The sequence below is a fragment of the Rhinolophus ferrumequinum genome, chromosome 17 (genome assembly GCF_004115265.2).
Source record: "Rhinolophus ferrumequinum isolate MPI-CBG mRhiFer1 chromosome 17, mRhiFer1_v1.p, whole genome shotgun sequence".
Taxonomy (NCBI): Eukaryota; Metazoa; Chordata; class Mammalia; order Chiroptera; family Rhinolophidae; genus Rhinolophus; species Rhinolophus ferrumequinum.
The window spans coordinates 33077609-33091162 of record NC_046300.1 but is presented as its reverse complement, the minus strand read 5'-3'; the positions used below and the strand labels follow the sequence as shown (position 1 = coordinate 33091162).

The 13554-nt window shown below is 33.0% G+C and overlaps 1 protein-coding gene across 4 annotated transcripts in view; it reads right to left on the bottom strand.

The window, feature by feature from the left end:
- The window catches only part of DNAJC13 (DnaJ heat shock protein family (Hsp40) member C13), a 104993-nt gene that overhangs the window by 46552 nt on the left and 44887 nt on the right, over window positions 1–13554 (bottom strand). For 3 of the 4 annotated variants that reach the window (XR_004425461.1, XM_033132542.1, XM_033132543.1), the window contains exons 17-24: window positions 11799–11920; window positions 9495–9570; window positions 8860–8955; window positions 7936–8079; window positions 5262–5276; window positions 4615–4697; window positions 3081–3234; window positions 305–408 (exon numbers count right to left, since the gene is read on the bottom strand). Coding sequence is in view for 3 of the 4 variants with exons in the window: in XM_033132542.1 (XP_032988433.1) it covers window positions 305–408; window positions 3081–3234; window positions 4615–4697; window positions 5262–5276; window positions 7936–8079; window positions 8860–8955; window positions 9495–9570; window positions 11799–11920 (794 nt within the window). In the remaining variant the exon portion in view is untranslated. The remainder of the gene's footprint in view (window positions 1–304; window positions 409–3080; window positions 3235–4614; window positions 4698–5261; window positions 5277–7935; window positions 8080–8859; window positions 8956–9494; window positions 9571–11798; window positions 11921–13554) is intronic. The other variant, XM_033132544.1, reaches the window with a different exon arrangement.

Below are 13554 nucleotides of genomic sequence, written 5' to 3'. Positions count from 1 at the left end.
CATGGTTTCTCAAAATATCTGATAACGGATCTGATCAGAGATGGCTACTAAGTGAATAATGGGCAGGCTGCATCTACAGTGTGGATGTGCAGGACACAGGGATGATTCGCGGAAAGGAGGGAAGCACATCACAAGATTTCATCATGCTACTCAAAATGGTACCCAACTAAAAACTTATGAATTATTTCTGGAATTTTCCATTTAATATATGCAGACTGCAGTTGACCCAAAGTAACTGAAACCACAGAGAGGGAAACTGCACATAAGGGGGGACTACTGTAACAAGATATGAAGAGTAGCTTACGATCTCTTAATTGATCCACTTTCTTCATTCTCATCTTCCTCCAACAGTAATCTCAGGTAATAGTCTCCTATTTTGATTTCCTCTGCCAGGCACTCATATTTAACCTGTATTAATGAAAGCAAATTATTTTAATTTATGATAGATTTTTGGCAATTTCCACATAATCACTTCTGTTCAGAGCTTTTTTCTTTTCTTGATAAGGCAGACTTTAAATTCAGAAAAAAAATCCATCATTTCTTAAAATATCTGGTAAGTCATTATTATCAATGCAACTATTTCAGTTAGCTGTTAAGAGTCATATTTACATACCAGTTTTTTGTGCTTTTTTCCCCCATAAATTTTATTGGGGAACAGTGTGTTTCTCCAGGGCCCATCAGCTCCAAGTTGTTGTCCTTCAATCTAGTTGTGGAGGGCGCAGCTCACTGGGCCATGTGGGAATTGAACTGTCAACCCTGTTGTTCAGAGCTCACGCTCTAACCAACTCAGCCATCCGGCCGTCTCAGGACATTACACACCACTTTTATGAATGTAAAACTTGTTGATAAAAACTCACGGGACTATTTGGTGTCCATGAAGGCTTAAGGGACAGATATATGTTTAAGGGATGTTCTGCTTCATTCCCTTCTTGGCTTGCCGTGACTGAGTCCTGCACCACACAGTTTGCCCAACTCACACAAACTACTTAAGGTCTTCCCTCATCTCCCAACTCATCAACTACATTTTATGGTGTATTTTTACATAGTATTCATCTGTGTATGTCAAATTCCCCCAGGCAACAAACTGGAGGTGATACACGAACAGTAGCCCGTGATCAGAAGCTGAGGCAGCACCATGACCCTTGTACTGCTCAGTGAGGCTGCTTATCTCACGTCAAGACTTGCAAGCAATTGTAAAAAGGAATTCCTTGACCAGATTATCAAAATTCTTCTTCCAAAGCCTAAAATAACTGACTTCTAAAAATATTAACTACATACAATCAATTATATAATGTATACCCTTTTCACTTTCTTTCTATAAATTCTGAGCTTTCAAACTCATTCAAATTCCATTTGTTAAATACATACTCTGTGTGCCATGCAGTGTTCTAGTCATTAGGGATACAACAATAAACAAAGATTTCTGTCCTTACAGGAGTAGCTGATAAAAAAGTAAAATATGTATGATAGTTGGGTGTAAAATATGTATGACAGTAAGTGCTATAGAGTGAAATAAAGCAGAGAAAGGGGACAGAATGTGTGTGCACGTGTGCGTGTGTGTATTTTTAAATAGGGAGGCCAGGGAAGGCCCAGTCAGATGATGACATTCAGATAAAGACCTGAAGGAGATGAGAAAAGTTATGAGGCTATCCAGGGAAAGTGTTCTAGGCAGAGGGAAATAGTTTCTCTAGCAAATAGAAAGACGCTGAGTTAAGAACATGAATTTGGTGTTTTCAGGGAAGCCAGTGTGGCTGGAGCAAGAGTGAGAGGGTGAGTGGAAGATCAAAGAAACAATGTTTGGGGTTAGCGGGTACACAGATCCTGTCTTGTAAGACATTTTAAGGACCCAGGCTTTTACTAAATGAGACGGGAAGCCACAGGAGCAACAGAAGGCTCTGAACAGAGAAGTGACATGATCTACTTACATTTTAACAAGATTATACTGCTGCTATGTTGATAACGAACTGTAAGGAGGTAAAGGTGGAAGCAGAGATTACTACAATCACACAGAGAGAAGAGGGTTGGGTTTCAGATAAATTATGAAGGTGCATTCAATATTTTTGCTGGCAAACTGGATTTGGAGTATAGGAGAAATGATTTTAGGAGTTTTGACCAGAAAATAATGCGGATCCATTATCCAAGATCAGAAAGACTGCAAGAGAAGTAGGTTTGGGGGGATAATGAGCATACTTTTAAAGCTAAGTTCTAGATGCTTATCAGATATCCAATTATATGATAAAAGTATGAAGTCTAGGAAGGAAAGTCTAAGAAGGAGATAAAAATAATGAAGCCACCAGTAAATTAAAAACATTTAAAGCCATGACGAGATCACTGAGGCAATAATTATAAATGAAAATAGGTCCAAGAACTGATTCTTTAGGGCTAACCAACATTTATTAGCAGTTGGGGGAATAAGGAAAAATGGGCAAATGAGGAGAGGCCAGTGAAGGAGGAGAAAACCCAGGAGAAAATAGACTCCCAAAATCAAAGTAAAGAAAGTCTTTCAAGGAGGAAGAAATGAGTAAATCATTACATGTATTGGAAATGTAGTTGGGTTAAAGAACAAAGCTGCAGGGTCATGAGTATGTTCAAATCTACAACTGTAATAAGAGTTTGAATTATACACAGGCACACAAAATTACTAATGTCTATTACCACCATGTTTCTTGTTCTTGTTTTGTCATTCTTCATATCAATATTTCAATAGAACAGCAAAATAAGGTCACGTTCAGAACCAAATTACCAAAAAAAAAAAAAAAAACAAGCTACAAGGATCAAGGAAAACAGGCTGTTTCCATGGAGAAAGAATTTAAAGGGAAAATAATAAGCAAAGAACAGATCTGGAATGCCCAGAATCAAATTTATTAAAAATGTTACATGATTCTTAGCTACAAAGCCGAGTGACTTAACAAAATTACTATTTTATTTTTGTCTCATGCAAAGATGAAAGTTGTCCACAGTTTCCTCCATAAAATTATAAGGGAAAGGTAAAGATATATGTTATATAACGATAATTTTTTTAAGTTCCAAAAATAATACATGCCTGTTAAAAAAACTAATATACAAATATTAAACTTTACCTCAAATTCATGGTGATTCCAGGAGATCACATTAGCACTACCAAGCTCTCTATCAATATTAAATGCTCTCATTTCAGATTCAAGACTATCTCTCAGTTCTTCTCGTGTTTTGAAATTCCAAATTAGGTTTGACCTAGCATGGTCCTGACCAAACCTAAACATACATAATTGGAAAATAGTAAGAAGGAATAAACATTATTAAAAATTCTACAAATATCCTTTACTACATCTTGTAATAAGCAAGAAAACAGTGGAATCGATAAACTTGAACAAGTATAAATAAAGAATTTAAAACCTCTGTAAAGTAAGTATAGTAAAATGTTAATTTTCGTGATATATATAAAGGTATTCACTATAAAATTCTTTCACCTTTTCTGTATGTTTGAAAGTTTTCATAATAAAATGTTGGGGGAAAATTAACCCAAAGTATGAGACAAACCTTTGTGAATTTCAAAATAAAGAACTGACATTTCAATTTCAATATTTACTGCTAATGTAAATTCGAACCAGAAAATAATTATAATCAGATATGAAATTTCAGGTTGGGGAGGTAAGAATTTCTAGATTATTGGGTGTGTGGTTTGGTGCATGAGCAACATTCTAGATTAGAATCTTACAAACTACCCAAGAAAGAATATTGCTAAGCTGCCAAGCTCTGAATGTTATTTTCAAAATATCTTCCTTGTATTCCTGGCATAATTTAGCGATTATAATGAATTTGGACAAAAGTCTGAACTGGGGATGGATGGGCATCACAGCCATTCACTTTCAGTCTGTAATCCTCCTAGAATCTGACATCAGAGTTCCAAGGGAGTTTTGGGGGGACAACACAATTGAGGTATTCCTGAGGACTATTCTTAAGGCCATATTCTTAAGGCCATACTATATGCATACTACGTACTTTAAAAGTACTATGGCCAAGTTTTCAAAGCACATATCGTCCTTTGTTAGCTAAGGTATAATCAATAGGTCAGCTTCTAGAGTGAGCACTGTGAGTTATTTCAAAAAAGTTTTACACACTCCCCAAAATGTTTGTTTTAAAGTCCTTCTATGTGTGTGTTGGGGAGTAATAAATAGGGAGAAAAAGGGGTTACCGTTACTACAAAAGCTGGAAAAGTCTATGCGGTAAGCTAATACAGATATCCATTTCCCACGAGTTTCCTTATGTTTCCATCATTCATCTCTTTTAAGACTCTATTGGCAACAATGCTTAAAGAAGTTATAACACAGTTATTTCTAAGCCATAATAAAGTGTTTTAAGGTAACCATTTACAAGCCTTAATAAAATTTTAAAAGTAACTTTGGCTCCTCAGACAACCAACACTCTATACAAAAGGCTTTAATTTTATTGAAGCATCACTACTACTAATTATACCAATCCTAGCAGATACCATTCTTGACCTTGATAGTATAAAATACCTCCTATAGCATGAAGCATTAGTTCCAACAACAAAACAGCAACAAAAATCTGTTAGAATTCCTCTTATGGTAATGCCAAATTTAATCTATGTTGGAAAAGAGGCTTAAAGTTTACCTATAATAGAAGAGGTCCCAATTTGCTTCTATTTTTATTCTCTGTCTTCTCTTTCGAAGAACTACTGGCTTTTGATTTATAGTCTGGAAAACAAAAAACTTCATAGTGCTGAATCTGGGGCTACCAAATAGGCTCAGTCAGAAGATCACCACTTTATAGGTGATGAGAAACATTTCCTTCATCAAATTTTGGCAGAAACAAAACTAATAAAACAAAATCTATAAAATATGAATATAGGTTAAACTATATCACAATATAATACTTTGTCAGCATATATCTATAGTGTTGCTAAAATATTTTCCACGTAGCCTAAAGTTATTGTTTCAACACCAAACTTTGTTAAAGTTTATAGGGATGACTTACACAATTTATAACAGTCAAAACAGTGACTTGTTTTAAACATTTACATGCAGTTAATATAAAAGTCATGGGAAAATAATAAATCAAAAGATTACAGGTTATTAAACTGCTACCAAAGCCAAAAAGAGCAAGTATAAATTGAAATAGCTAATGGACAAGAAATGAGTATCTACATTCAAACACATGTGAAGTGAGACTTGACTTTATTAGACAAAGAATATCAAAGATGACTTCACATGCCAGGCAGTTTAATGAATTTCACACATGTAGCAAGAACTTAAACTCACCATATTGTTTCTGTCCTGAATTTAATTGTAAAAAGGAAAAAATAAAAAATTTTTAAAGAAAATAAAAATAAGAGAGTGAGTCTATAACTGCTAAATTACACCTATTATACAGATTCAACTAGGATGTCACCAATATATTATAAATCATGTTTAAAACAGAAAAAGGTCCATTTGCTTCCCTAAGTTTATGACCTAAATTTTAGGCAGTTATAAACCCATTTGAGAATTCAATGCTATGGCCCCTATTCCAGAGAAACACATATAAGTAAGGCTTACAACTGCGGTGAAGATTTTAAAGATTTCTTGAAGTCTATACACAGACTAGAGGTTAAAAATCTCTGCTGTAAGTAAAACCTGTAGATATTTCAGACATGAAAATTCTAATCATTAATGTGATAGAAACAAAAGTGGAAAACTATAGATTAAAACATGAAAGTGTCATTTCATTAAAGAAGTGCCAAATTATATAAAATTAAGCAAGAAAACAGACTTGATGATATAAAGAGAATAAAGGTAAAGTGAGTAGCACATTTTAAATGTAAATGCTGTTTGAAATATAAAACTTATTGGTTATATAAAGAAATGTTTCTTACAAATTTTAATTCTGTGTACTATGGTATGAAAACTAGTGTAAGGTGAAGTGAATGGTGAATGAAGTTTATAAAACAAATAAAAAATGCAGTATTAATGACAAACCTTTCCTTGAAATCTCTAATTAAGAAGTACTTTCTTCAATTTTCCCTCCCCTCAGGACAAAAAGCTGGGAGTAATGAAAGTGTAAATGCTATACAGAAAAAGGACAACCAGCTCTCTGTAAACTGAGCTGATTTTTAGACTTAGTCTAGAAGCCCTAAGTGGCCAAACAAAGGCCTAAACAGAAAATAACACAAATAAGCAAAAAGCATTTTTGTACATTAGCCAAAGGTTATTAATCCAACAGAAAACATTAGCTACATATGGAATTGACCTCATAAACATTCTGATTATATAAGAAATGCAGTTTATTTCAAAGACTAGCCAGTTAATCTTGACAACGGTTAATTTTCAGACTTCAGCTAAAGCAAAAGATCCATATTTTGTTAATATTTCCACGAACAAAATAGTCACAAAGATTATCTACTGTTTCATTAAAAAAAAAAAGCTTAAAAAGAGTACCCAGAAGAAACAGTTTGCTACCCAAATAATTTTTTGACCAGTATGTATCTATTTAGCATCATTATTTGCTCAACACTTTAGTTAACACCCCACATAAATGAAACCAACAGACCAATAAAACATTGAAAGTCAAAATACATTCTCTTCCTTCTGAATTGTTGTCTTTAAATAACAGATGCTATCTACATTTCTAGCTAAAATTGCTTTGTGTTCAAGCTTACGCTGGACAGATGTGATGTATGAGATCTGATGCCAAAAAGTTATTTTCAGTATAATTATATCCTATAGTTTGAAACAACTATTATTTTCAAAATGGTTTTAACCACCTGACACCAGGAGCTTATAATTTTCAATAACTGTGAAAATCATTCATATCGTATCTGTAGATTTAAAACTGTTCAAATGCCATAACAACATCATCATGACCAGACATGATAGTGCTTTTATAATCATCTTGCTTGCACATCAAAGCAACCTTATAGGATAGAGAAGGGAGGTCTTGTTATTCTAATTTCATGAAAGAGAAAAATAAGGTTCTGAAAACCCATATTTGCTATATGGATTAATGAGCGATGAAACCAGGTTCAATTCTAATTTCAGTACTCCTCTCTTTTCTTTCCTAGCCATTTGAAAGCTTGTCTAATGATTCTTTATACTGTATACGTCACTCATACGAATTAGCATTAACCCATTATGCTCAAGTTCTAAAGAACTTTATTTTAGTCTCACACAAGACTCTAATATTTGTCCTATTGCACCTGACGCCTTATGTTTAGATATTCTGGAAATTCATAAGAAACTTGTTTTAGAAAGATATTTTATTATTTTTCTTGAATAAGGAAAAAGGTACCATAAATAAAGAGATGGTTAAAGGGAAAGAATGTAAGTAAGTGTGGTCAACAAAAACCATGAGATCAAGTTAACTTTCAAAGGACACCTTAAACCATCCTTAACCACTGCAGATTCCATCTTAAATAGAAGAACGTACATTACTGAATTAGATTCTTTAGCACACACTACATGCTGAAAAATGAGACAAACTGTTTTAGATCTGACACTAATTTGAGCAGCTAATACTGAAAATTTTAAGTACACACAGTAAATTTAATTTAAAAATGTGAATCTTATTTCCTAAACCCTTGTCTGGCTGGCTCTGAATTAAAAAGCTAAACAAGAAGATCACCTTTATTTTTATAGCTACAAAACAAATTTCAGAGAAGGAAGGAAATGAATACGTATGAATTTAAGAAAAGCATGGAAATGGGAAGTTATGGAAGAAAATTAAGAGTAGAATTTTATATTAAATTTCATATGAAATAACATCACCCCTAATTGTTGATTCATAAAACTATGAATTAAGAAAAATTTATGTAAAACTATAAATCAGAATTAGGCAACATTTCTTCAGGTATTTAGTCAGAAATATCTGACTATCATCTATCTCTGTGAATAGCAATAGCTAAAGTAAACCTAGGATATATAGAAGTGCTAGAAGTTTGGAAGCAGATTTTATTTTTACCTCTTTTTGAGAAATACCCATTCTATCCCTCCAATGCATCAACACAAGATCCACTTTTTCTTTGGCAAATTTTTCAACTTCTTTAGCAGCTTTTCCAGCTAATCTTTGCCACTCTGGAACTTTATTAAACTTTCCATACTGATCCTGTAAAATAATATTGAAATCCATTACAGTCCTGTTTGCAAATTTATTTTAAAAATCTAAGTAAAGCTGAGTTGCACTATTTCTTTTACATGATTAAATTAATACTGGATTTTTAGGGATCAGTTTAAAAAAAGGTGAAAATTTCTACAATAAATTATACTTTTTGTTCAAGAAATATTAACCTTACTACTTAGTTTTCAAGACAATTCCTTTCAGAGGGGTGGCAAAATGCAATTGGGAGGTGGGTGCAGACAAGAGAAATGGGGTGAGGACAGAAAAGGAATACATACAAGACAGTATTATCTTGAAAGATGTCATATAATTTTCTCGAAGACAGCCCAACTTTAATAATTAAGATAGCTTTGTAAGAAAAAAGTCCAACCTAATTTAATTTTTTTCAGTGTTGGCCCCTTTCATTGACATTTATCAATTACATATTATGTACAAAATATCACATATTTGAAATTAAAAAAAAAAATATTCCAGAATGTGCCAATAGGTCAAGTTAAAGAAACAAAACATACAATATTATTACTACTCATAAAATTAGATTGTAGTGCTAGGTGCACAACTCTAATCATACTAAAAATTATTGACTTGTACACTTAAAACACGTGAGTTTTTTGGGATGTAAATTTTATCTCAATAAAGCTGTTAATAATACATGTTTTTTAAATATTACTATTCAATGCATTCTTGATTCATTTCTAAAACTTTTAGTGTGTTTCAGAAGAAAGTACTCTTTCATCCTGAAAAGATACTTAGGACAATCATATTTACCATTGCTATTTTCACGTTATCTCTAACATGCATCCGATCAGCATCCTTCTCAGGAACTGGATCTGAGCTGTCCAAGTATGCCAGCAAGCCTGGTGGCTGAAAACAACACACAAAAACAAGACATAAAAATCCATTTTCAAAACAAATGCACAAAAGAAAACTTAACCTTCAAAATCCAAATAAATACTACAATTTAGTTACTGAGGTTAGCATTTATTAGATGACAACTCCTACGAAAAGTATCTTTTAAACTAAAAACAAACAAAACAAACAAATAAACAAACAAAAAACCTCACAGACAAGACAGACAATAGTTTAGTGGTTACCAGAGGGTAAGGGGGGTGGGGAGTGAGAGATGAGGAGGGTAAGGGGGATCAAATATACGGTGATGGAAGGAGAACTGACTCTGGGTGGTGAACACACAATGTAATTTATAGATGATGTGATACAGAATTGTACACCTGAAATCTATGTAATTTTACTAACAATTGTCACCCCAATAAATTAAAAAAAAAAAAGTTAAACTAAAAACAGACAAACTTAAAAAAAAAACTTTTTAACAGTATAAATAATGTATCAATGAAATTTTATTGGGCAAGAATATATAAATCTTTCCCATTATTCAACTGACTTACCAAAATGCGTTTCAACAAGTTGGATGCAGTTGCATTATCAGCTGTCCAGAGTCCCACTAAATGTCTACTTAGCTGTCTGAAAAAAGCAGACGTTGAAAAAGGTTTGCTGCTTTATTTCAGCTAGAACAGAAAGGAATTTTTAAAAACAAAATATCACACAAGAAATAAGACTATAGTAAAAAAGTCATCCTGATGTGAAATACTAAAAATTAGTATTTTAATTTGGAGAGATGCATGAAATAGTAATTCAAATATTGCTAACATTTTAGAATTTTCTCCAAATTAAAATGCTTTCCTGGTGAACTAATTTTCGATGGATCTGAACATAAAGAAGTTCGTTTCTACCCCTAAAGATGCGGGGGGAAATTAGACTTTAGGCAATTAGTTTGTACAAGTCTTGATATACTGATTAAACAAGAAAATTAGACTTGATGATACAATTAGTTTGTATAACAAGTCCTGACATAGTGATCCTAGCATTCTGGCATTCTCTGGAATTCTGAACGTAACAAAAGTCAACAACTATGTTCTAATATAACATTTTTGGTGAGGTCAGAGATGGAAAATATTTTCAGTTTTGGAGTTTGGATAAAGACTTAAAGCACTTAGAGCAAATTATTCTACTGATCCCACTTTTGAGTTAAAAGCGTATTTTGGTTCAAAGTGAAAATCCATATCCATGTCGAATCTATGATTTAGTAATTTATTAATCTTAATCTTCATGATGACATTCATCTCCTAGGCTGGAAGCTCCTAACGAGCAGGGAATATAGTACTTTATTCACCGCTGACCATTCTGTGCTTTAGTAGAGATTCACTTGCCATTTGCTATAAGAATGGCCATGAAACCTGAGAGGGAAATAACCAAATAATCACCTAGTTATGCGAACTTATACATGTTACATTCCCCAAAGAAAAAAGTTTAATAGGAAAATCCAAATTATACTATGTTCTGTCACACACACACACACACACACACACACACACACACACACACACACTCTACTAAAACGGTTCATTCCTGGCCTATTTGAAAGCTAATATATCAAGTAATTACACTTGTAATTTCCTTCATTGGAATTTAGTAGGCAATGATTCCTAAAAAGGGGTAAAAGAGATAACATTTTATAATAGCAATTTGTGAAAGAGCAGTGCAAATGAAAAGTGGTATTTCTATTATAATTTGACAGCTTTTCAATATTGTGATTGATCACAGTAGGAAATGTAACTGATTAACAATAAAGAGGAACACAAGAAAATATCTAACATGAGGGTTTAATGGAACAAGACATCAAATAATCTATTGGAATGAAAGATGACGTCTAGCACTGCTAATAAGGCAGTTTACCAAGAAAGTAACTGTCCTTTTAAATCTTTTTGTCCTCTCAGGTAACATAAAAGACTACTTTTGTGGCTAACATTTACAAGAGACAGATGCAGATAGTTTCTTGTAATAGCATAAACAGCAGAAAACTACTGGCAAGACAGCATACTAAGACATCCGATAACTGGACGTAGGCAATAAAGGGCATTTATAGTATCACAAAGAAAACGTAAGTCAGCAATTTATTATTTAAAAAGTCAAAAAGAACATAAAATATTTATGATACATATTTTTTACTAATATAAGTCATGACTCATAAGGTATGCTAAGGATATCTGAAAGGGCCACATATTGGGAATCATGAAGCAAGTTTAAAAGTGCTGGAATTCACATAGTCTGGAGTAAACGAATAGACTTATGTGTTTCCTCATATTTGAATAATTATTATAAAAAAATAATTTTCCAAAGGGAAAGTTATTTAACTACAAGAAATTTAGGACATGCCTAGGTTAGAATGATTGGGTTATTAAGGTTTTCTTTATTCTTAGAGTATTAACTGACCAAAGATATTTAAGAATTGATTATGTAAGGTTTTTCACATGGGGTCATCTGCATGCAGGATGGTCAGATGGAAGTACAAGGAGAAAAAGCCTGGACATATAGTTCTAGTTCCATAAGCTTCTAGGCACTCTTTTCCATGTTCTCATCCCATGACTATGGGTGTGAAGACTGATAACAGAATAGTGGGGGAAAAGAATTAAAGTACAGCTATGTGTTTTTCCTCCCAAGTTATCCAGGGGCAGGGACAATGATCATTTGTGCACAATCTTTCTATAAGGAAAGGAAAAGGAGAACGAGGTAAATCAAAAGAAAACGAAACATCGGTGTAATCCAAACATTTATTCAGTTTGTTTTACATAATAGCTGAATCCATTCTCTAAGTAGCAAGTTAATTTATAGCAAATTAAATTTAAACCTACCTATTTGTAAGCATCCTTTGATCTGAGCTTATTGTAAACATCGCAGTATGCAAGTGTCGAGGTAAGGCACCTTCACTTAGGGCAAGCTCCTGCATTTTGGTAGCAATTTCCTTGTCACCTTCCTTTGGAAAAAGGGTAAGATGATCCCTAAAGCAGCAACCTAAAGCCAGCTATCCTAATTTGGTAAAACTAATTTTACATCTCTAGATAAAATAATTATTCAGCATACAATAAAAATTAAAAATGCAATTTCAATTTTCCCAAAAGAACAATTTCAAAAATTTTATTTGCCTTGGGAATGAGGTTTAAATGTTTACCGACAAATTTATCTTATGATTTATGCTTTGCTTATTAAAATTGTATTCATACCCTGAGTATATATCAGCCAACAAAAGGGAGCAGGGACACAGGGAAACCAGGAATTTCTACCAAAGTTATCTGCAAACCTGCCTTACTTTTTTATGAATGATATATTAATTTAATTTTCGTGGTAAACACAATTCTTTATTTTTTTAAAGAGTGGTGTGATATAGGGGTAGTTCTTTTTATTCTGATTTTACTTATATGGACTCACTTTGGCAGATAGGACAGACAGCACATCTGTCCTATAAAAGGTCATCATAGAACTATAAATTAAGCAAGCAATGTGATATTTAAGACAATCTGTCAAAAAGTAAAAATGCTTGTTACTGAAAAAAGTACAAGTATGTAATACGACTGAATATGTAGTATGTATACAAATATACACACAGTATGAATATGTACATATAGCATTTGGACAAATAAATATGTAGTATATATACAAATATATACACGGTATGTATATGTACATATCATCATTAGAACAGTCTGAGAAGAAATTTACCAAAATGCTAATAGCAGTTATCTCTGGATGGTAAAAATACAGGTGATTTATTTTTATTTATTCCTTGTATTTTTTCTGAACACCCCAATGTTTCTTCAAAGATCATATACTGCTTTTACAATCAGAAAAACATATTTTAAGATACTTGCCAGGATTTCAGTGTAAATAAATAAAGTCTTCCTTACACAGACATCAGCTCTTGTCACTGGCTATGAATCTGACATGTGGCTTGTACTGAAGCCAAAAGTCGACATTTTGGTTATACCTGGCACTCAATAAATATTTCTGAATGAATGGCAATACAGTGGTGGAGCAGGGTCAGGAATACTTTTGTTTGGTCTCTTGATCCTAACTGTCCTTGGCTACTGCGAGCTCTGTAAATGAGAGATGTGGTACTTACTTTGGAAGCTAACATGAGCATAGAACCCATTAGCTAGAGAGCGAAAATTAGCCTTTAATTGTATATACACAATAAAAAAACAAATAAACTCTCAATGTTCCACCAGCTTAATACCTATATGTAATTTTTTAACAGCTACTTAAGAGTATGCTAATTCTATGCTTATTATTTAGCTACATGTTATATTCATAAGCTACAATTGCTGAGTTTTCTGATAAAAGGGGCACTCTTACATTTTATCCAAATTACTACAAAAGAATACAAGAATTCACAAGTCATTTTGACTGATGTCATTGTAAATATCCAGTACTCAAGTTGACATTCACAGCCATGATCACAACTTCTAAAAAACATATAAGGTTAGAGCAACTATCTTAGAGAAACAATATCTGACAATATCATGTCCTGATCTCTTACAGGTTAATTACAGATGCACTGTAGCATGAGGAACTAATTTTTGGTACCATTCCTATTTGATACCACTTTGCTAT